At 49.1% G+C, this 23,389-nt stretch overlaps 1 protein-coding gene across 1 annotated transcript in view; it reads left to right on the plus strand.

The window, feature by feature from the left end:
* Window positions 1-23,389, plus strand: part of VIT (vitrin) — a 1,751,009-nt gene that overhangs the window by 995,358 nt on the left and 732,262 nt on the right. The window contains exon 11 of the mRNA XM_085611942.1: window positions 3,073-3,135. Coding sequence (XP_085468068.1) covers window positions 3,073-3,135 — 63 coding nt within the window. The remainder of the gene's footprint in view (window positions 1-3,072; window positions 3,136-23,389) is intronic.

The raw sequence follows: 23,389 nt of genomic DNA on the forward strand, positions 1-23,389 counted from the left end.
TGGGGTATCCATGCAAGCCACACCTCCCCGGACTCGCTCATGTGTCTAGTTTTCAGAAATGTCTGGTTTTGGTATGTTTCATTAGATGGCTGCTGAGCCCGGGACTAGAACGCAAGAGCCTTCTTTGTAAAAACAGCTTGTAATGTGATAGATAGAGGAGCACCTGGGCTTTTGTTTCTGGGCTTGGCAGTCATCTAGGTAAACCTACCAAACCCAAACATTTCAGAAAACTAGACATCCGTGGAAGTCCATGGAGCTGTGGTTTGCATGAACCGCCAATGTTTTCTTACCCAGTATCCCCTGCAAATCTCTAATTTAGGAAAAGAATCAAATTTTCATCAAATTTTTGTGTGGGAACAGCTATGAACACAAATTTTCTACCACCCAGTGTTTCTCTATTTTTCCCGATAAAAATGATACGTTACTTGTGTGGGTGCCCAGAGCAGAGTCAGCCTAAAAACGTATTAAATGAAAAACTAAGGGGGAACCAAAGCATGTTGAAAAGGTCATTTTTATTAATACATTTTTAGGCTGACTCTGCTTTGGGCACCCACACAAGTGAATGTGAGGAAAATGTAACTTTTTTAGCAATATTTGAGGTTACAGTGGATTCTGGGTAAGAAAACACTGGGGGTTCCACACAAACCACACCAGCCAAGTGCCAGCCCATGCACGCCACCAACCATTTGCCACCCATGCAAACCGCCAGCCAAGCACCACCCTGCGCACACCACCAACCAAGCGCCAGTCCACACATACTGCCAGGCAAGCGCTAGTCCATACACACCGGTTCCCTTAGGGGAACCCTTGACTATGAGGCCGCTCCCTGACATGCCCATAAACATATCCCTGGTGCCTAGTAGGCTTTCTGCCCCCACCCATGGGGGCAGGTCGGGTGTAATAACCACCATCTGTCCCCCAGGGGGAGGCAGAAAGACTGTGCCCATTTTTGGGGGGTTGGGGGCATTGGCATGTCAATTCTAGACAGCCCCACCCCTACACAAAGTAAAAATAGGATCTGGTGTCTAGTGGACTTTCTATCTCTCTGAAAGAACAGACCAGGGGCTATTGCCACAATATGCCCCCAGGGGCAGAAAGACTGTGCTCATTTTTTATGGAGGGGTGGGGGCATTGGCATACCCATCTGGCCAGACCCCACCCCTACAGGAACAAAAGAAAATCCCTGGTGCCTATTGGGCTTTATGCCCCCAGGGGAAGATTAAAGATATTGCCCTCATATGCCTCCAGGGGCAGAAAGGTTGTGCCCTTTTTTTAGGGGGTGGGGCATTAGCATGCCCATTTTGGGCAGCCCCACCTCTCTTTTATAAAAACAAATCCATGGTGTCTAGTGGGATTTCTGCCGCTTGGAGGGGGGCAGATTGAGGATAAAAATCCCCATCTGACCCTTGAGGGGCAGAAAAACTGTCCTTTTTGTGTTTGTGGGTAGGGGCAATAGCATGCCCCTTTTGGACAGCCCCACCCCTACGCATTCAAAAATGTAATAATCTCTAGTACCTAGTGGGCTTTCTGTCCTGCCTGGGGGCAGAAAGACTATGGCACTTTTTGGAAGGGGTAGGACATTATAATGCCCATTTAGGGCAGCCCTCACTGCTAAGTATTCAAAAGAAAAGAATCCCAGGTGTCTAGTGTGCTTTCTGCCCCCGGGAGGGGGAAAAAAGACTGATTATGGTCAAAATATATAGGGGGGACAGAAAATCCCCTTCCTGTTGTCTAGTGGATGGATCCCCGCTTGGGGATCACCTACTTTTGGGATCCACTAGGGAAGGATACCATTGAAAAGGGGAGAGTCTCCCCTTTCCAATGATACCTCTCACATCTTCCTACGTGCTAGGGGGCTGAGATTGCCTCGCGAACACGTGGGCAGTGACAGTGAAACGAGCCGATTGGCTGATTTAACTTTCATTTGCAATGTAATGGCGTCAGAACCCTATGCGCGTGATCGTCATTACATTGAAAATAAAAATGCCTCGGGAGGTTGGAAAAGCTCTTCCTCAGCTACAGAGGCTCAAAAAATAAAAAAGGAAATCCTTCTTCCGTTTACAGCGGAGGGATTTGGTGCTTATTTCAGAGGACGAAATGGTTCCATCTTCAGGCACTTGAGCACAGTGGCGCATGACCGAACCATTCCATCATGTGCATGGAAGGGGTTAAAAATAGTTCTTTTAGTATGATATTGAATCATCTCTTGCAGCATTCAATCAAACTTAATTCACTTTGACTATCAGTGGTCAGTACAGTCGAACTTTTGACATCATATTTTTAGGTTGACGCAGTCCATCATTTATTAGCCACTTGGCCTCTGACTGCAGAGTCTAATAATGGTGCCACCTGTGACAAACTCCAGTATGGCCATGGCATTTGAATATGGAACCACAGGGCACACATTGGTACCACAAATTAATTCACCAGAACACAAATACACCAAACAATACCACCCGCACAAATCTACAGCTGATAATTCCAATCCAGCCCACATAATTCCACTCCACTCCACACCACATACATCCACAACACTCCAAACAAAAACACATTCGTAAAAGATATTATCATTTACAATGCCAATAGTTCTAACTCTCACAAATGCAAGATATATTGCATTGTAAATGCTTGGTTCCAGTTGTCTGCTATCCCAGTTTTTTTACCTTTGTCACAGGCTTAGTATATTTTTCTTCCTCCTCATTTCTCCCTGTTCTGTCTTTCTCTCTTGCTTTGGGTTTAACTCTGGTAATAAAAAATATGGCCTGCTCCCCAGAAACGAATGCATGTGCCCACTAATTGCAATCTTAGCACATAATGAAGCACTTGCATGAGTCAGGATTGGAAAATTACACTTAAATTTTATTATGCACGTAATTTCAATTTAGATGTTCCAAATGTTTTGAGAAACCAGCCATAAATTAATATTCTGAATGTATTTTTGAAAATATATTATTAAAAGTGATCACATTACTTTTTAACTTTTAAGTTTTGCTTTTTAACTGCCAACATGCTTTGCAACAAAACAGTTGGTCGAGACATTGACTGGTGCTAACGTTTTTCAATTTCACTCAGGAATTTCAAGACAAGATCCTATATCTACTTTGCTAAAACCTTCAGGACCCCCATTGAGTCTAGGTAAGCATTTGTTTTATATGAGCCTTTTCAACCCCAGCAGTGTGGTGAAAGCCTCTGATGTGATGTGTAATACTTAATTGGAGTTCTGAGCTAATATTAAGATATAAATGCTGTTTAATTAAAGTTTCTAACACGGAAGAGGGTGTTGCTACACCTTGTCCGGCACTAGTGTCTGTTTATCTTGTGTGTAAGAAATATACACACTCTTAAAGTATGGTTAGGTCAACTAAATTTTGAAATAGTTTTTTAAGAAATGGAGCTGAAGTGTCTCCCTTTGAGAGATCCTTGCTTCAGAGTTAATGAAGAATGCTATTGACTTTTTAGTGCATTCTGGTGCAATGTTTTGTTATGCGCGGAAACTCAAACGCAAATATTTCTCATGTTGTGCTTTGGGTGGTATCAAAGAAAGAATCCTCCCAACTGTGTCATCTAGGTGGTGGTTCTCATTACAAGTGGCAGTGAATGCTATATTATCCATGTTGAAAACGTTTACAAAAAATTTGCTGAGTGATGATGCCAAAGGCAAGTAATGGGAGGATCTTTGGTTCCATATTGAAAGTGATGTGAAAAGAAGTATGCTCTACTGCATTCTTAGATTTTTACATGGCTGCTGTAGTGGACATAATAAAAACAATAGATTCTGAAAACACCCTTGTCTTCCAATTGTTCAGCATAATTGGTGTACATGTGAAACATCTCCTTGAGAGTAGGCTGGGCGACACTTTTAATGACTTTGGCAGTGCAACATGTTCTATGTTAGATTGCTTGCCACTTGGTGAGTAAAGAAATGTTGAGGAGCAATTCAGGAAATTTTATTTTACAATGTATGAGAAATGGCTTGCAATGATGCATAGGAATATCCCTTCACCAACCATGGCATTTGAAGTCAATGAAGACACACTGTGGTACTCTGCGCAAGTTCTAGATCTCTTCCATAAAGGGGAATTTTCTCTGGACTTTCAAAAGTGAGTGTTGCTTCATTTTTGACTGCGTCAATATCTCTGAGGGCATATGCACCCAGTTTAACCCATTTGTTGCAGAACCTGTCCCAGAGAATCGCAATCTTCAGCTGTACTAGTATTGGCATGAAAAGCTATGTCAGTGGCCAGAGTTATCAAACTGTGCACTAGCTGTTTTGGTGTTGCCTGTCTCAAGTGCCAATGTTGAGAGGGCCTTTTAACAGATACAAGTTTACATGGGAAGGAAAGAATGAGCATGCATGACCAAAGAATTATTGTATGGTGTACTACAATATCTTTATGTGTAAAAATGTATTTGGACCTCATGTACACTGTATGTACACTGTCTATTTACGATGTACTATAAGTGCAGAAAGCAAGCAGTAATTAAAGCAAAACACTCCATAAACACTGGAAAAACACTGTTTCTGTTGTTTTTAATGTCGCGAAAATGTGTAACCACTGATAACCATTTTTTAAGGTATTGAAATCAGTTGAAAACACTGAAAAACCCCACTAGAATTTACCAAAAATAGAAACTGAAAACAGAAAAGCCTATATATGAGGTATATCCTTAGAAACAAGGCCATAATGTCTTGATATTAACAGCATTGTTCACTGACAGAAAATTGAAATATTAAAGTATATAAAGTATAAAATAAAAACGTAAAAAATATCGATGCAAAAATATCGACTCCCTATACTTAAACAGGTAAGTACAAAAATATCAAAAGAAAATTGATGTTAAAAATATAGGGGCTGATTCTGATGCGGTTAGGAATGGCTCAAACCCTTGGTCGGAGCCATCCTAACTGCATTGGATGTTCCAGTTCGGATTCGTTTCCGGCCGAGCCATTCTGATTGGCTCGGTGGGAAAGGAATCCGACTCGGTTTTCCGGATGTCTTCCGACGAGCTCGGAGAGCGCATCCGCCATCCTGAAACCCTTCAGTATTCCCCCGGCCGGCTCTTTCCGGCCGAGGGAGTACGATGGCAGGTTCCCACTGCCTTACTGTCCCGGCCTTTCCAACACAGAAAGGCATTGGGAAACTGTCTTTGGGGGCCCCCAGCAGGCCCCCCAAAGGGTGCGAGGCTGCCGAATTGAGGCCTAGGGGGCACTTATGGCACCCCTCTGTTGATCCCTGCATCCCGTGGCAAGCACCTTGGGGTGCCTGCCACAGGGTTGCTGGGATGAAATGCCACTCTTCTCTTTCAATGAGAGCATGCATTCTGTTTGGAATGCATGCTCCCATTGAAAGATATAGGCATGTGAGGGAAGAGGGTTCCGTCGCATCCTACTTGTAGGTCTAGAGCAAATGACAAGCGGCCGTTCTGTTCCAGTTCCTGACCGATGTTGGACGGACTCCGGTCTGTTCGACATTGGAATCGGCCCCATAGTTGTACAAAATATGGACTTTTATATAGATATAAAATAATAAATATTAAATATATGAAATAATAAAATTATTTTTAAATATATAAAGTAGATTTAATATACATTTTAACAAATATAACAAACTTAATTTCATAATAATACATATATATGTACTTTAAAAAAATGAATAAACTATTAATTTTAATTCATTTTATAATTTTAAAATGATATAAAAATGTACAAATATATATATATATATATATATATATATATATATATATATATATATATATATATATATATATATATATTATCTACTGGCGGTCGCCAGTGGATAGCTATAGTTAGGACCTATTTTCCATAGGAAATTCGCAACATTCTATTCCCAATAACTTTAGCGCTGGTTGACGAATCTTCGCAAAATTTTCAAAACTCGTGGGGCGCTCCAGTCCGCTCCTATCTTGAAAGTTTCAGGGTGATTCGGCAAGCGGGGGCCGAGAAAAAAGGGGGTCCCAAAACGTGTTTTCCCCATGCAATTTCCCATAGGAAACTTTAGACACGGCTACAGCCCGAACTGCAGAAAGGAATTACACCAAAATTGGTAAAAAGGTAGCCCTTAGGTCAGAAAGAACCTTTTTTTTAAATGGTGTAAATCCGTTCAGTAGTTGCTGAGAAAATCAAAAGTAAAAACACATATATATCTATGGCCGCGGAGGATCCGCAGACCCTCCGATCACGAGCTGCATGCTAATTGGCTGTCAACACTCCAAACCAGGAAGTGTTGGCAGCCATCTTGAGCCTCGGCAGGGTAGAAACACCCTGACCCCCTAGGCCTCCATCCGCGGATCCAGCCAAAGGAAAAAAAAACGAAGCGCGCTTAGTTATTAATTAGCCCCCAGGTGGGACAAATCCCGGGGGCAATATATTTATTGTAATGGGGGGCCCAAAAGGGTCCCCCAGCCCCCGGGACCGCCACCCCCGAGGCTTTTAAAACATATTGGCTGGGGGCTCACAGCCCCCCCTGCCCTGGGGACCACCACCCCCCGGGGCTTTTAGAAAATATTTGTGGGGGCTCGTGGCCCCCCCGCAGCCCCAGCAACCGCCGCCCCCCGGGGCTTTATATTTTTAATGTGGGGGCATCCAAGCCCCCCCAATCCCCGGGGACCGCACCCCCGGGGCTTTTTTTAAATAGGAAATCCTGTGGGGGGGGCTTGAGCCCCATCACACGCCACGGGGACCGCCCCCTTCCTTCACCATTGTGCAAACGCGCCCCCTGGCAAGTTGTAAGTTGGGGAATTAATTCCCCTTCAATAGTGAGAGTAACTGAGGGCCAAATATTCCTCCAGGTACCTCCAGTTTGTGCCAGGGCACTGCGTTGCAGAGAGGTGTTCAGAGGCCACACCCCTTTTTACACCTCTCTGCAACACAGCTCTGTGGGGCTTACTGTAGGTACCTAGTGGGCTAGTTAGTTGGACCCCAGGGACCCTCAGGAGTTAAGGGGACTTAATCTCACAACTTAAAACGGCCACAGGGCGCATTTACACGGTGGGGAAATAATTCACCTTCAATCCTGATAGCCCCTGGTGGCCAACTAGTCCACCAGGTGCTTCCAGTAAGTGCCACTGCGCTGCATTGCAGAGAGGTGGTCCTTTTTACACCTCTCTGCAACGCAGCTCTGTGGTGTTAACTGGAGATACCTGGTGGGCTAGTTGGACCCAAGGGACATTCAGGATTCAAGGGGATTTTATCCCCCAAATTAAAACGGCCAGAGTGCGTATTTGCACACGTCAGCTCAGCCCCCCCTCCCTTCACCAGTGTGCAAACGCGCCCTGTGGCGTGTTTTAAGAGGTAGTTTTAATCGCCCTGCCCTATTATGTACTAGGGTCTTTCAGAGGAGGCCATGGTAATCACAGGGGTACCGCAACGCATAGGTGCCAATTACGATCCTGGAAAAATTCTCCCCAACCGAATTGAATCTGGACTTTTTTCCGTACAAATGGTAAAAGTGCCGTACAAATTGCCAAGTACGATTCGTATGGGAAAAAGTTCATACGAATCGCATCGGGAAAATTCCCCCACACGTCCTCGGGTCGGAAAACGTGTCCGACACGTCCCCGGACGATTTTACGTACAAATGTGAAAAGTGAAGTCCGAGCGCGCAAGTACGATCCGTACGGGGCGTCCGATGTTACAACCGTATGGAAAAAACACCGTACGGACCGAACTCCCACCCGTGTATGTACACCAGTGAATGTACGGACCGTACCCCCACCCGTGTATGTACACCAGTGTACGTATGGACCGTACCCCCACCCGTGTATGTACACCAGTGTACGTACGGACTGTACCCCCACCCCAACAGTGAATCTACGGACCGTACCCCCACCCGTGTATGGACACCAGTGTATGTACGGACCGTACCCCCACCCGTGTATGTACACCAGTGTATGTACGGACCGTACCCCCACCCCAACAGTGTATGTACGGACCGTACCCCCACCCGTGTATGTACACCAGTGTACGTACGGACCGTACCCCCACCAGTGTATGTACACCAGTGTATGTACGGACCGTACCCCCACCCCAACAGTGTATGTACGGACCGTACCCCCACCCGTGTATGTACACCAGTGTACGTACGGACCGTACCCCCACCCCAACAGTGAATGTACGGACCGTACCCCCACCCGTGTATGTACACCAGTGTATGTACGGACCGTACCCCCACCCCAAGAGTGAATGTACGGACTGTACCCCCACCCGTGTATGTATGCCAGTGAATGTACGGACCGTACCCCCACCCGTGTATGTACACCAGTGTACGTACGGACCGTACCCCCACCCCAACAATGAATGTACGGACCGTACCCCCACCCGCGTATGTACACCAGTGTACGTACGGACCATACCCCCACCCGTGTATGTACACCAGTGTATGTACGGACCATACCCCAACCCCAACAGTGAATGTACGGACCGTACCCCCACCCGTGTATGTACGCCAGTGAATGTACGGACCGTACCCCCACCCGTGTATGTACACCAGTGTATGTACGGACCGTACCCCCACCCCAACAGTGAATGTACGGACCGTACCCCCACCCGTGTATGTACACCAGTGTATGTACGGACCGTACCCCCACCCCAACAGTGAATGTACAGACCGTACCCCCACCCGTGTATGTACGCCAGTAAATGTACGGACGTACCCCCACCCGTGTATGTACACCAGTGTATGTACGGACCGTACTCCCACCCGTGTATGTACACCAGTGTATGTACGGACCGTACCCCCACCCCAACAGTGAATGTACGGACCGTACCCCCACCCGTGTATGTACACCAGTGTATGTAGGGACCGTACCCCCACCCCTGTATGTACACCAGTGTACGTACGGACCGTACCCCCACCCGTGTATGTACACCAGTGTATGTACGGACCGTACCCCAACCCCAACAGTGAATGTACGGAGCGTACCCCCACCCGTGTATGTACACCAGTGAATGTACGGACCGTACCCCCACCCGTGTATGTACACCAGTGTATGTACGGACCGTACTCCCACCCGTGTATGTACACCAGTGTATGTACGGACCGTACCCCCACCCCAACAGTGAATGTACGGACCGTACCCCCACCCGTGTATGTACACCAGTGTATGTACGGACCGTATCCCCACCCCAACAGTGAATGTACGGACCGTACCCCCACCCGTGTATGTACGCCAGTGAATGTACAGACCGTACCCCCACCCGTGTATGTACACCAGTGTATGTACGGACCGTACTCCCACCCGTGTATGTACACCAGTGTATGTATGGACCGTACCCCCACCCCAACAGTGAATGTACGGACCGTACCCCCACCCGTGTATGTACACCAGTATATGTACGGACCGTACCCCCACCCCAACAGTGAATGTACGGACCGTACCCCCACCCGTGTATGTACGCCAGTGAATGTACGGACCGTACCCCCACCCGTGTATGTACACCAGTGTATGTACGGACCGTACCCCCACCCGTGTATGTACACCGGTGTATGTACGGACCGTACCCCCACCCCAACAGTGTATGTACGGACCGTACCCCCACCCGTGCATGTACACCAGTGTACGGACCGTACCCCCACCCGTGTATGTACACCAGTGTACGTACGGACCGTACCCCCACCCCAACAGTGAATGTACGGACCGTACCCCCACCCGTGTATGTACGCCAGTGTACGTACGGACCGTACAGATGCCAAAAACACACGGACACAACCAGGACAAAGCAAAACAACACAAGAAGACTCCATTCGAATCGCACAAAGCCACAAAACATGTCCAACAAGCACAAATACAACCTATTCACTGACCTGCAACTGCCAAACTCCCAAACAGAGGCCAAAAACACAACCACACCTTATAACACACCCACCCAAAGTTCAAACACAGCCACACCCACCAATGGACCAATAAAAAGGCCCAACACACACAAACCATGAGCCTTTGCTACAGACCCACTGCTGCCAGAGCTCACAGACAACCCACAGCGCCATACTTGAACATTACACTTGCATACCTTCACACAACCACCTTCACAAACACCCCCTCATCACATTCACACACACACCTGCACAACCACACCCACACACCCACAACCATCCACACCCACACCCCCCACATCCATCCACACCCACACCCCTCACCATGCCCACTAACAAGAATCCAAAGTTCACTAGCCAAGAGTTGGAGGTCCTTGTCGACGAAATCCTCAGAGTCGAGCCACACCTCTTCGGAACATTGGTCAGACAGACCAGCATGTCCGAAAAAACAGCCATGTGGCAGAGGATTGTCGATGCCGTGAATGCTGTTGCGGCCACCAGAAGGACCAGGCATGAATGCCAAGCCAGGTGGTGCGATCTGCGGAGGACGGTCCGCCGCAAAATGACCGACTAACACAACCAGGCCAACATCACTGGAGGAGGGCCTGCCCGCAGACGCGTACAATACCATCCCTGGGAGGAGAGAGTGATGGCCATACTGCCGGTGGTGGCAGTGGAGGGAGTAGACGGACTCCGAGAGCCTGGTGAGTACACAAACAACTCACCTCACATGGGGGGAACGTCATCCACAACCAAACTCACAATCATGCACGCAACCACCCCAAAGCCTTCGCATGACTCAACCACACTCCATACACACGCACATGCCACTAGCGCCACCATGCCCCATGCACCCAGCTAGACAATGCCAAGTCACAGGCCACAGAAAACACCAACACAAGAAACGGTAACCCGGATGGCGGGAGTGTGGGCCTCAAAAATCACATAGTGCAACTCAGAAGCAGACAACAATAACCTCTGCCCATATGGCCTAGGTCACAGCCAGACAAACAGTGTGTCCCCACACAGGAAAGACCTGCCTGCAAATGGCGGACGCCTTGCATGAAGACATGGGAGTGAAGGCACTTACTGCACACGACAGCAGCCAATGAACACTGTGAAAGAGTGGCAGCACACACCACCACAGCAGCAGCGCAGACACAAAACTACACCCAATGGGTGCCTGGAGATCAGAAACAAACTCACATGAACAAGCCAAGGGCCATTCAAAGAACTGCAAAAAGTGTGTGCCTAGGAAGCTGGGCTGAGGTGACAGAGGGTGACACACAGAGGGAGGGAGAGGGGGAGAGAGAGGGAGGGAGAAAGGGATACACAGGGAGACCAATTCAGCCTTGGGTGGTGTGGGAATGTCTGCATGTCAGCAGGTGGACTGCGTGCATGTAGACAAGGGTGGCCAGTGCCTGAATCCCCCTCTCTTCTCCATGGCAAAACACTGGGCCATGTCTCAACCTGTGCACGAGCACAACGCCAGCTACCTGCATTATATAAGTGTGTGGAACAACTCCATGTGCCCACGTACAGTGCAACACGGAAGGCGCCAATGCATGGCTCACCACACCTGCTCACTCCACTGCTGACTGCAGTCACAATTGACGCAGCAAGTAAGACTGTGTCACACATAGGTAAAGTCTCACAAGCTGTGGCCAAGGGACATACCCATGCACAAGTGCACTGTGAGTGGAATGCAAGACATATCCAAATACCCAGAGGAAATGTGCCAACTTTGAAACCAATGATACATGGATGTTGCATGGAACAAAAATAACATTGTCTCCCTCACACACAGGTCAACGTCGTGGATCACCCCCCAACACGGGGGGGAAGACTCACAGGACCTGGCTCCGCGGGATGACGATACCACCGGCAGCGACGACTCTCACCACTCTGCGGATGACCCCGACCAACCTGGCACCTCTGGTGTCCGACCACCTGCAGCACCTGCGTCAGGTACAACTGGGCCAACCACCACCCCCACTCCTGCCACATCCCAGGAGACACCCAGGATCCCTGCCCCACCACCACAACGCAGCCAGCCTGACCAGGAGGAACACGGTGTACCGGGCACCCAGGAGGAGGCAGGCGACAACGCAAATGCCACCCCTCTGGGGTCCCGGAGACCCGATGTGCCCACAAGGGCAGGCCAGGTGCAAGTGGGCAGGGGTGGTGGGAGTGGAGGACGGCGGAGGCGCGAGCCTGACCAGTTGGCTGCGGAACCAGTATATTCCCATGTCAGAAACATCCTGGACAGATACCGGCAGGACACCACGGGCATGAGCCAGGTTGTGTCCAGTAATGCAAAAAAGGTACAAAGTTCCTCTGGTCGAAGAGAGAAAAAAGGGGGGTTGGACTGTCATGTGTCAGGGAGGGGGAAACCCTTGTTAGAACTAGGGCTCTCACACACCCAGCAAGCTAGGTGTCATGCTTCATCATTTGAGCCTGCCCTTGTCAGGTCGGCGCTGCAATTCCTGACGGGCTCCCAATAATGGGGCTCTTTGGCGGGGATCTTTTGTTCCTGCCGAAGGGTGCTGTGGGGGTATGGGGCCCTAGAGTGTGTAGATGTAGTGAAAGTATTTAAAATAGGTACTGTTGGTCCACGGGTGAATATTTATTAAAGTGGTGAACAGCCTAATTAAAACCAATAGAAATTGAGTTGGGTATAGCCACTAGTGGTTATGTAGCTAGTTATGTATGCCCTACGCTCAAGAAGATCAACATGTTTCATGCCTAGGTAGCCAAGAAATGGTCATGGCACTTCCTCAGGATCAAAGATACGAACTATCTACAACAAAGGTGTGTGAAAATTCTACATACCTAACAGGTGCTTAGAAGTAACCTAAGAAAATAAAAGAAAAAGAAAGAGAAAAAACAAATGACAGTATACAACATAGTGAAATGCACTCACAAGGTAAAATCAGCTCAAATCATCAAGAGACTAGTAATATCATGCGCCCAAGTGGGTGGTGAAGGGTCAATTACAAGGGGGCGAAAACAGTGACAGAGCAATGGGTGAATACAAGGGGAAAACAGGTGAAAAACTCACCTATGCTACTAACAAGGCAATCTTGCAGCAGTGACCGGCGGGCAAAAGGACTCCAACGTGGGTCCTAAGGTAAAAACCGGAAAAAGGGGAGGGAAGAATAAATTGTTAAAAACGCAAGGCCGGGACCCGTGCTGAATGAAAAAAGTGAGGTCATACCATGACCCCAAGGGGGTGAGAATAAATCAGGAAGGTAAAGGCAGCCTAATACCTCGTAATGCACTACCATGGGCGGTGTGGTGTGCAGCCATGGTGGCCCTCATAACCAGGGGCTCTGATGCGTCGCCGCCCAGGTGGTTGGAGGGATACTTTCCACAAACTCATGGAATCCTCCTAATCAGTGCGGCGACCGCCGTAACCCCTGGCGATGGAAGGGTCAGTGCAAGGACGGTGGCGCCCATGGTGTCATGGAAGTGGAATTGGCGCCAAAACCCCTCCGTAGAAGGAGACTCACCTCGGTAGGTGTCTGGATGTGTGTGAGAAAAAAGGGGGGGGGAAAGGAACGTGCTCAACTCACCTGCGTCGGTTGACGCGTATACTCATAAACCTACCCCTGCCGCCGGACCTGGGATGGGTAGAGGAGCCATCGGGTGTGAGCCTGATAAGGAAGCTGGAAGCCGTGAGGAGCACCACATGACCGCGGGAGCCGGTCCCCATTGGAGGAGGGGTTGTGGTCCGAGTAGCCATGTTGAAACAGGCAGGAAATAAAACTGCCAACATCCGGGAACAGTGAGGAGCATCACGTGACCGCGGGAACAGGTCCCCATAGGTGGAGGGGTTGTGGTCCGAGTAGCCATGTTAGAACAGGGAAATGAAACTGACAGTATCCGGGAGGTGTGGAGGATTGCCATCAACCCGGGAAAAACTCACGGGGAGACAGGAGTGAAGGTTACAGTCACAGCGGCCATGTTGGGACGGGAAGGCCGTGCACACAATAGGGGGATGAAAAAATATATATATGTACAAAACCAGTACGGCGTTAGTCCGCTGGGGGGAAAAGGAAAAATGAAATGAAAATAGGAGATTAAAAACAGAAAGGTGCACGTAAAGATGCCTATACAGTACAGAGGGGCTTAAACACCAAAGGGGTCTATATAAAATCTAGTCTAATACTAGGAGGCACAGAATAGTCACGGAAACGTGCAGGCAGGAGTGGTAAAGGGCATAGGCCACAGGACGTGGCTGGACTATTGTGTGAGATGTCAATCACACAAAGTTAATAGAAGACTCAAGTAGTAGGGAGGATCTCATCCAGTGAGCGCAGACCATGGGATATCATCATTTAAGCCAGTCAGGTGTGAAGATAATCTAAGGACCCATCTCTGCTCTAGCCTGAACAATGCATTCTGAGAGATCTGTGGGTGAGCTTCTAAAACCACCCAGCTGATAGCATCGGTATGATGTTGCATTTCTTTGAAGTGCGTGTAGAGTTTAGTTGTCACTCTCTGACAACGTATGTTGCTCCTGTGTTCCGTTATCCTAGTCTTAACCATACGGGGAGTCATGCCAATGTAGAATAGATCACAAGGGCATTTGATCATGTAGATGCAATTCTTGGTGTTACAATTGGTATGTCTAGTCAGTGTCCAGTGGAAGTCATTTTTGAAAGTAATGTCCTTGGTGGTGATAGTCAAATTACAGACCACACAGGAAGCACAAGGGAAGTGGCCTCTGACTGGGGGTAGATCCCACATTGTCCTTTGTGAACTGGTCATATTCAATCTAGGTCTAGTGTGGACCAATAGGTCCTTGATATTCTGTGTACGTTTATAGGCAAACCTAGGTTTGGGTATGTTGAGATTACCCGTCTCTAGCATACTCCAGTTTCTCAAAATGATCTTCCTAATCCTAGTAGAATCAGGTGTAAAGGAGGTGACACAGGTCAAGATGTCAGTTGCAGGTTTGGTACATGGTTCAAGGAGTGCCTCACATGGGTTATTCTTAGCCCTTTTCATAGAGTTATGGACATGTCTAGTGGGATAGCCCCTGGCCATCAGGTTAGTTGACAAAACCCTAGCCTCTGTGTTGTAGTCAGATACCCTTGTGCAATTGCGTCTAATGCGTAAGAACTGCCCAAAAGGTAAATTATCCCTCAATGTTTTGGGATGGTGGCTATCATAACGCAGTAGACTATTGCGGTCGGTGGGTTTTTTGTATAGTGTGGTGGTAAGGGTGCCATTTGATAGTGTGATGTTCAGGTCCAAAAATGGTACTAAGTGTTCTGATAGCGTGTGGGAAAATCTGAGGAACTCGTTTTGCTCATTAATCCATTTGATGAAACCTACACAAGCAGTGTGTGTACCATGCCAGAAGATGAGTATATCATCAATGAATCGTTTCCAAAGTATGATGTTGTCATGGAAAGGATTCGAGGTATTCAAGATCACGTTCTGTTCAAAGGCTGCCATGTATAGACACGCTACACTAGGAGCAAAGGTACTCCCCATAGATGTACCTTGGCTTTGATGGTACAGTTGTCTGTTGAATTCAAAGAAATTCTCAGTCAAAGCCAAGGTAGCACAATCAACAATGAATGTGACTGGTGTGGGTGATGACCAATTGAGTGCCCGCAGTGTTGACTCAATAACCGCCAATGTGGCACTCTGGGGAATATTCGTGTAGAGGGCCTCTACGTCCAAGGTGACAAGATAGTCAACTACATCTGTGTCTGGGAAGCAATCAATGATTTTGAGGACATCGGTGGTGTCTTGGATAAATGAAGGTGTGTCTCGTTCCAGAGGTTGTAAGAAATGATCGCAAAACTTAGACAAAGGTTCGAGAAGCGAACCAATGCCAGACACAATCGGTCGTCCTGGGACCGGGGTCGTCCCCTTGTGGATCTTAGGAAGGGTATAGAAAAAGGGGACCCTAGGGTCACGAGTCACAAGAAACTCTGCTTCTTTATGGGTGATCCAACTATTAGATTCAGCTTCATGAACCAAGGTAGAAATGGTAGTTTTGAGGCGTGGAGTAGGATCAGACGCTATGGGGGTGTAATATCTCTCATTAGAGAGTTGGCGTCTGCATTCCGTCTCATAATCAGTGGTGGACTGAATCACAATAGCTCCACCCTTGTCTGCCTGTTTAATAGTGATAGAAGTGTCCTCTGAGAGGTTCTTCAGTAGCAGGGTTTCTTGTCTGGTCAAGTTGTGAAAAGGTGCCTCCCTATAGGGTAAGTTCAGCTCTTTCACGACTGCTTTTTCAAAAGTGAGGACCTCCACAGGAACCATGTTATTCTGTGGAGTGAATGTCGAGGGGTTTCTCAATCCTGAGTCGCTTTCTACATTGTGGGGTTGGTCCTGGAAAAAAGATTTGAGACGTATCTTGCGAAACAGGTTGTGGACCTCACAATGATCCCTAAACCTGTCAACCCTCGGGGTGGGGACAAAGCCTAGTCCTTTTTGTAGCAGTGATTTTTCAGGGGCTGTGAGGATCCTGTGTGAAAGATTCACTACTAGTTCCTCTTGTCCTTCGTTCTGCTCCTGGTGTCCATGCCACTAGTCGGTGGTTCTTGCCAATGGACCTGTTTTTGTGCGCCTCTTCTGTTGCGCCCTCTTCCTCTGCCCCAACCTCTGCCTAAAAAAGGTTGGTTGTTACCATTGAAGAACTGAGGGGGGCAATGTTGATATTGGGGAAATTGCCAGAATGGTAGTGGTGGTGGTGGACCTTGGAACATGGGGGGGCCATGGAAAGGGGGACCATTGTAGAACCTGTTGGTCCGTTGATTCTTCCTAGAGTTATTACTACCCCAACTGTTAATGCTGGAGTTACTATCGCTAGAGTCTTTCCTGTCTGAGGTGTCATCAGAGGAGTAGCTTGTTCTATCAGAGGTATAGTCGGCTTTGAGGTATGGATAAACCTTCTCCTTATCAAATTTCTGTATGTCCTTCTGCAATTTAGTTATTTTTTGTTTAATTAAATAATCTTTGTTGTCGGCGATTTCAGCATTGATCTCGGCGAGTTTGGTTTTGAACGCCGTGATCTGTATGGCTGTTTTGAGTGCTCCTTCAGAAATTTGCATCCTCACGAGGATGGCATCAGCCAATCTTCTCGTGGTATTGATAATCAATACTAGCCAGTCCCTAGTGCATTTCCACGCAACTAGGGACCATTCCTTCTTGAAGGTGGCATCCTCTAGAAATAGTCTAGGAAAGTTGTTGACAATTAGACCTGAGGGTGCTATGTTAGCCCGCAGGTATTCTGTCATGAGTGCCCCATGTAAAGTTATCTTAAGCCACTCCCTTTTCAGGTGTGTTAGGGCCGTCCAGTCATCAGACTGTGAGCCCGTTGCCGCATTACCATCAGCCCCTAGTAAAGAAGGTGTCCTGTCTAAAATATCCATTACTGCATCGTCGCCAAAACTCAAACCCTGGTGGGAGTCCATCCTGGGTGAGTATTGTATTGAGAGTAATAGAGGGAAGAGAAGTGTCCACCCTCAAAGAGATGAAGGGGACCCTCGAGGAGATCAAGACCCAGCAGGCCCAGCAACATGCGGAGCAACATGCCTGTCTACAGCGACACCAAGGACGGATGGAGGACAGACAGGCTGAGCTCGTGACGGTGTTCACGGGAATTGACTGTTCACTCCGTCGGATAGCCGACAACATGGGCAACCCTCCTTGTGCCACCAGGCGAAGAACATCACCACCCACAGGGAGGGATCAGGAGGAGGAGGAAACATCCGACGGAGCATCCCAAACATCGTCACGGCCTGCTTCTGAGGGTTCCCGCAGGAGGGCGGGTCGTCCACGGAGAAGACCGTGAGGGTCGGCGCAACAGCACCATCTCCCAGGACACCTGGCCTGGCACCTGGCCCACTGGCCCAACAGCAGCACATCAGCAAATGACATTCTCTGCCACATGGACTTGCTGGTCACTGTCTGACCAATGTTGACAAAGACTGTGGCATGGACTCTGGTGATTTCCAATGGCAAGGATACCAACTCCCCCAGTGAACTTTGGATTCCACACACCCGGAAAGCCCCTCTTGTCATACCCCCCCCCCAACACATACCCCAACACAAATAAAAACTTACACGATCAAGAGATGATGCCTACATTTTGCATTATTACCGTACATGTGTCTTGTAAAGTCCAACTATGCCTGAGTTCTCATATGACTTCAACCATCCATACCCTGGGGCCTGAGTCTGGCACAGGACACACATGGGTCACAATGTATTAGGCAAGACAGACATGGAGCACCATACACACCCGTGATGGGCCCAACCAGCTGAGGGGGTGGCCGCACAACCGTGCCGACAGACATATTGAGTACAGCAACAGACATGCGCAGAGGTCAGGGATCATGTGGAGTGTCCTGTGGTGCACCCAGGCATGTGTAGACAGGAGGCCGAAACATGTCCTGCAAGCTTGAGTCAGGTGGATGCAGAGAATGGTGGCCTGGCCAACGTTGGATGCATGGGGATGGCACATGTCACAATACCCACACAGCCATGGACATCATGCACAGTACAGAGTCTAATCCCAGACAAACAGCTTGCATCTTGCTACTCTACACATAGACACATAGCCACAATCACTGAAAACCATGCCAGACATGCCGTATGCACCGTGGCAACACACCAGCATTGACTGAGAAGAGGCACCTTGGAGGCATAGGGACACCTTTATTAGTCATGTATTCCGGAATGCAGAGGCAACTCGGAGTACACATACACAGGTCATGTGGAGTAACATGTGGGTCCAACACTGGCACCCCCCTTCTGCACCACAAATGCTTGATATCCATGGAACTGGCACACAAGTGTCGGGTAACAGCTAAACACCCCCTGCTGCTCACGGAGAGGCTGCCATACACCATAGATCCTCTGATGTGGAAGTCCCACACCATGTCAAGCCAATGCAAACCGTATGTGTCCGAGGCCAGTGTTACACACATTGATGCCTTCATCACAATACACTATCCCATGACAGATGACTGTCAACAAGTCTGACGATCTATTCAGGTGTATCCAGCTACATGTCATGTGTCCCATGGTGATGCCACATGTCTGCTGAGGAACCAAACATCGACAGGGGCAGTGTGCACACATCGTAAACAACTGCCACACCCAATACACCCCTGATGCATCCCTTACCCTAAGGAGACTTCCAAACTTGTCCGTGCGTGTAACGCTGAGTCAGCACACGATGACGTGTCCACGAGGAATAGCAGTGCCACAACAATGCAACCAGCAAACGGCATGCGCAAGTACCTGGGGATGAGAGAGACACAAGAAGTCAGCCACAAAAAGCACATCCACTTGCATGTGCATGTACTCGACACATGTAAGGATGACAACATGCTAGGGCACAATTATGACTGTGGAAATACACTCATCACTGGCACCATCACTCGAGTGACACATCCTCACACACCTCTGACTCACGTGGCATACATGCAGATGGACACACACATTGCAACACATGCCACACAAGGACCAATGCGTGCACACTCAGACACTGGTACTCACCACAAAGCAAAGAAGTCGCGTATGAGCCGACTCCGGATGTCCTCTTGCGGAACCACATCCTCCACATCACTAGCCCCATTGCCAAGCCCTTCGTCCTCCACGGGTGGATGGTCCTGATCATCTTGATCCAGGACGAGTGGCACAGCTTTCTCAACTGCCATGTTGTGCAGCATGCAGCAGACCATGTAGATTTTGCAGACCTTCGCCGGGGCATATGGGAGGGCGCCGCCGGTCTTGTGTAGGCACCTGAATCGGCTCTTCAGGAGGCCAAATGTCCTCTCTATCACTCGCCTTGTCCGGCCATGGGCGGTGTTGTAGCGGAGCTGGGCCGGCGTGCTGGGGTTGCGGAGAGGTGTGATCAGCCATGGCATGTTGGGATAGCCAGCGTCCCCTACATGGAAACCACATGGACATAAGTAGGACAGGAGAAGCAGTCGGGCTGGAAGTCTATGCAATATACAGGACAGACAGAGTGTACCCACCAACAACACATGCTCGTTCGTTGCGCAGCTGCGTCATCATTTCAGGCACCCTGCTACGCCTCATGATGTAGGCATCGTGTGCTGATCCTGGAAAACGAGCACAGACATGTGAAATCACCATGTTGGACAGACACACCACAAGGGCATTGATGGAGTGGTAGTGCTTGCGATTCCTGTACGCTACCTCCTGTGCCTGTGGTGGTACCAAAGCCACATGTGTCACATCTATGGACCCAATGACATGGGGCATCCCTCCCAGGGCATAGAACCCACGCTTGACAGCTGTCAACTGCTCAGGAGTTGGGAACTTAATGAACTCATCCAGGTGCAGCAACATGGCCTCTAAAAAATCATGCAGCACACGGCTGAACATGCTCTGGGACATGCCACCAACATGAGCTATGGTATACTGAAAGGTACCCGTGGCAAGAAAATGTAGGGCTGCCATTACCTTCAGCTTGGGTGTCAGTGCCGTAGGATACCTGTGCAGCGGTTGCAGGTGTGGTGCCAGCCTTGCCGTCAACTCCTCAATCAACTGTTGGGGGAAGAGGTAGCAGCGTATACAGTCATTTTCCTGCATGTCAGCCAAGTCCGGAAGTGGAAGGGGAAGAGGCGGCGCTCTGCAGTAATTTGGAAGTGACAAGGAAGAGTGAGTGCACTACAACAACAATTTATCTGTACTGTGCACATGTTAATCAGTCAATACACATATGCTACATACGGAGTCAGGTGTGTGCTACATGCCCTGGACACGTATGGCTGCCAGGTGACACTCCTACCAAGACCCAGCTACACACGGAGATTGTGAACCTCCATATCCCATGGCATGGGACTAGCTGTGTCCCAGTGTAAGTGAACAGACAGACGCAATACAGGAGTGACATACATCAACATATCTGCAGAAGTAGGATGTGGATTGCAGAGACAGGTGGCGGAACACTAGAGCCACAGGTCACATGACATTACACTAGGACAGCCCACACACCTTGCCATGAAGGTGTACATGCCATGACTGACCACACATACATTGAGAGGATGCAGACAGGTCCTTGTTACGCTACTCCGTGTCCCATGAATGCATACACACCTTACATCCGATACCACATGTGGCCTGGTGTGCGTAACAGTGTGCCATGGCCATCTACACACAGACACATGTTGGTTGCAGCAACTGCAGATGCATTTGAGGGAACACCAACATCAAGCTAATGGAAACACACCACACATACATGACATAGTCACATCGTGCAACGTGGGTAGTCACATGTCAGGTGTGGTAACCCCTGTAGCAAGCATCAGGGGACACCTGCGTGTGTTGTTGACTGTGCCATGCCAGTGACGCACATCTCAAGTGTTCTGTACGACATGCACACATGTCAAAGGAGTGAAGGGCATGTCTGGCACATGGTGCACCATCACACATAACATCTGTACACATCTCGTCATACATCTATTGCCTTCACAACTCAGGAGTAATGTGCCACATCACAGCCTTTCACACCTGTGCCCCACACATGTATTACTGCCCAGACAATGCCTTGATGTCCATCCATGGACAAGTATGTCAGCTCCATTCCTTTCTGTGTGCTGCCTTTCACCACTGTTATGTGTGAAATGCACCGTACATGCGCTCTGAGGGCGTGTGTAGTGTCCCTATGTCAATGTGAGTGCTGGCGTATGCGTACGCCACAGTAGTACGGCCCATACACGCGCGTGTACGGTCCGTACTACTGTGGCGTACGCATACGCCAGCACTGCCATACTAGTATGGCCCGTACACGCGCGTGTACGGGCCGTACTACTGTGGCGTACGCATACGCCAGCACTGCCATACTAGTACGGCCCGTACACGCGCGTGTACGGGCCGTACTACTGTGGCATACGCATACGCCAGCACTGCCATACTAGTACGGACCGTACACGTGCGTGTACGGGCCGTTTCACTATGGCTTTGCTCGCGTATGCGTACCCATAGTGATACGCCCCGTACACGCGCTTGTACGGTTCGGATCACCATGTGGGTGCTGGCGTATGCGTACGCCACAGTAGTACGGACCGTACACGCGCGTGTACGGCCCGTACTACTGTGGCGTACGCATACGCCAGCACTGCCATACTAGTACGGACCGTACACGCGCGTGTACGGGCCGTACTACTGTGGCGTACGCATACGCCAGCACCCACATGGTGATCCGGACCGTACAAGCGCGTGTACGGTCCGTATTACTGCATTTTGTGTGCCCTAGGGCGTGGGACGCACCGTACCTGTGTGTAAATATAGGAAATCACAAAGGGGACACATGAGGGACAGTATAAGGGCCTAAATGCATGCTGGTTGTCATGGAGACCGAGTTTGAATTTTGAATGTGAGCAACAGGTGCCCAGCAGAAGTCAGTTTGAAAGAATATACAATGTTGCAAAGTGGTTGTTGACTTGGCATCAGAATCGAAAATGAAACAACGCTAAGGCACTCACTGTGGTAGGTTTGAAGGGATTGGAGGAAACGTAGGATGCAAATGTGACTGACCAATCACTCTGTACTCATGTACAGGAAACAGGGCAGCAAGGCAGATATAAGGCAGCCAGGTCCCATGAGAGAGCACTTGCCTGCACATCCTTTCATTCCACACCACTGCTGCTGATCGTGATTCCTCTGGCACCATGTCCAGGTCTGTGGAGAGGTCACAGCCATTCACACAGGAGGAGAATGTGGCCCTGATAGATGTGATCCTCCCACAGTACCATAGCCTGTATGGTCGACCAGGGTTTCAGGTGAGTGCAGACTCCACTAGCTTAGACTGTGCCCCATTTGTGTGACTGTGACTTCTGGCATTGTGTCCATGTGTGACAGACATGCAATGTGGTTTAGAGTTGGTCCCAGGGTGGGGAAGGCCTCATGTCACCCATGCAGAGCATGCTGTGTTTCCTGTGTTCACTCCTCACTTGCATAGTGCTTACTGTGACAATGAATGCATGGTGCATGCCACATTCTGCCTGGCTACTCCTCCTGGCAATGTTGTTTCCACAGTCCTGATGTGATTCTGTGGTCCCCCCAGTGTGACAGGTGACAGTACCCATAGATGTGTGGTTGCTTAGTGTACCTGTGCTGTGTGTGTCAAAATGATGTGTTTGGACATTGGTGTGTGTGTGTAAGTCCCCTGTCATGTGGGTGTGTGCATTTGGGGAGTGTTGCACACCAGCTGCATGAGGGATGGATATGCCCTGGCCATCTGATGTGAGCAGGGAGCAGTGCTGTGTGACTGCCGTGCTGAGCCAGCCCCACACCTGTGACACCACCCAGTCTAGTGGCACATGGGCAGAGTGAGGTTTGTACCCGCAGTTGCCAATGGCAGGTGATTGCCCTGTGCCTGTGTGTGTCTGTGTACTCTTCAGAGGTTGAGTCAGTGGGCTGGTGCAGGTGACTGCATTGAGGTGCTGTACATAATCCTGGTGTAGCTTGTGATGCTCTGTGTGTTCCTGGGTCTTCGAGTGTGTGGCACCCCTCATGCCACCCGTGTACTTTCAATGGCACGTAGT

The sequence above is a fragment of the Triturus cristatus genome, chromosome 6 (assembly GCF_964204655.1).
Source record: "Triturus cristatus chromosome 6, aTriCri1.1, whole genome shotgun sequence".
Classification (NCBI taxonomy): Eukaryota; Metazoa; Chordata; class Amphibia; order Caudata; family Salamandridae; genus Triturus; species Triturus cristatus.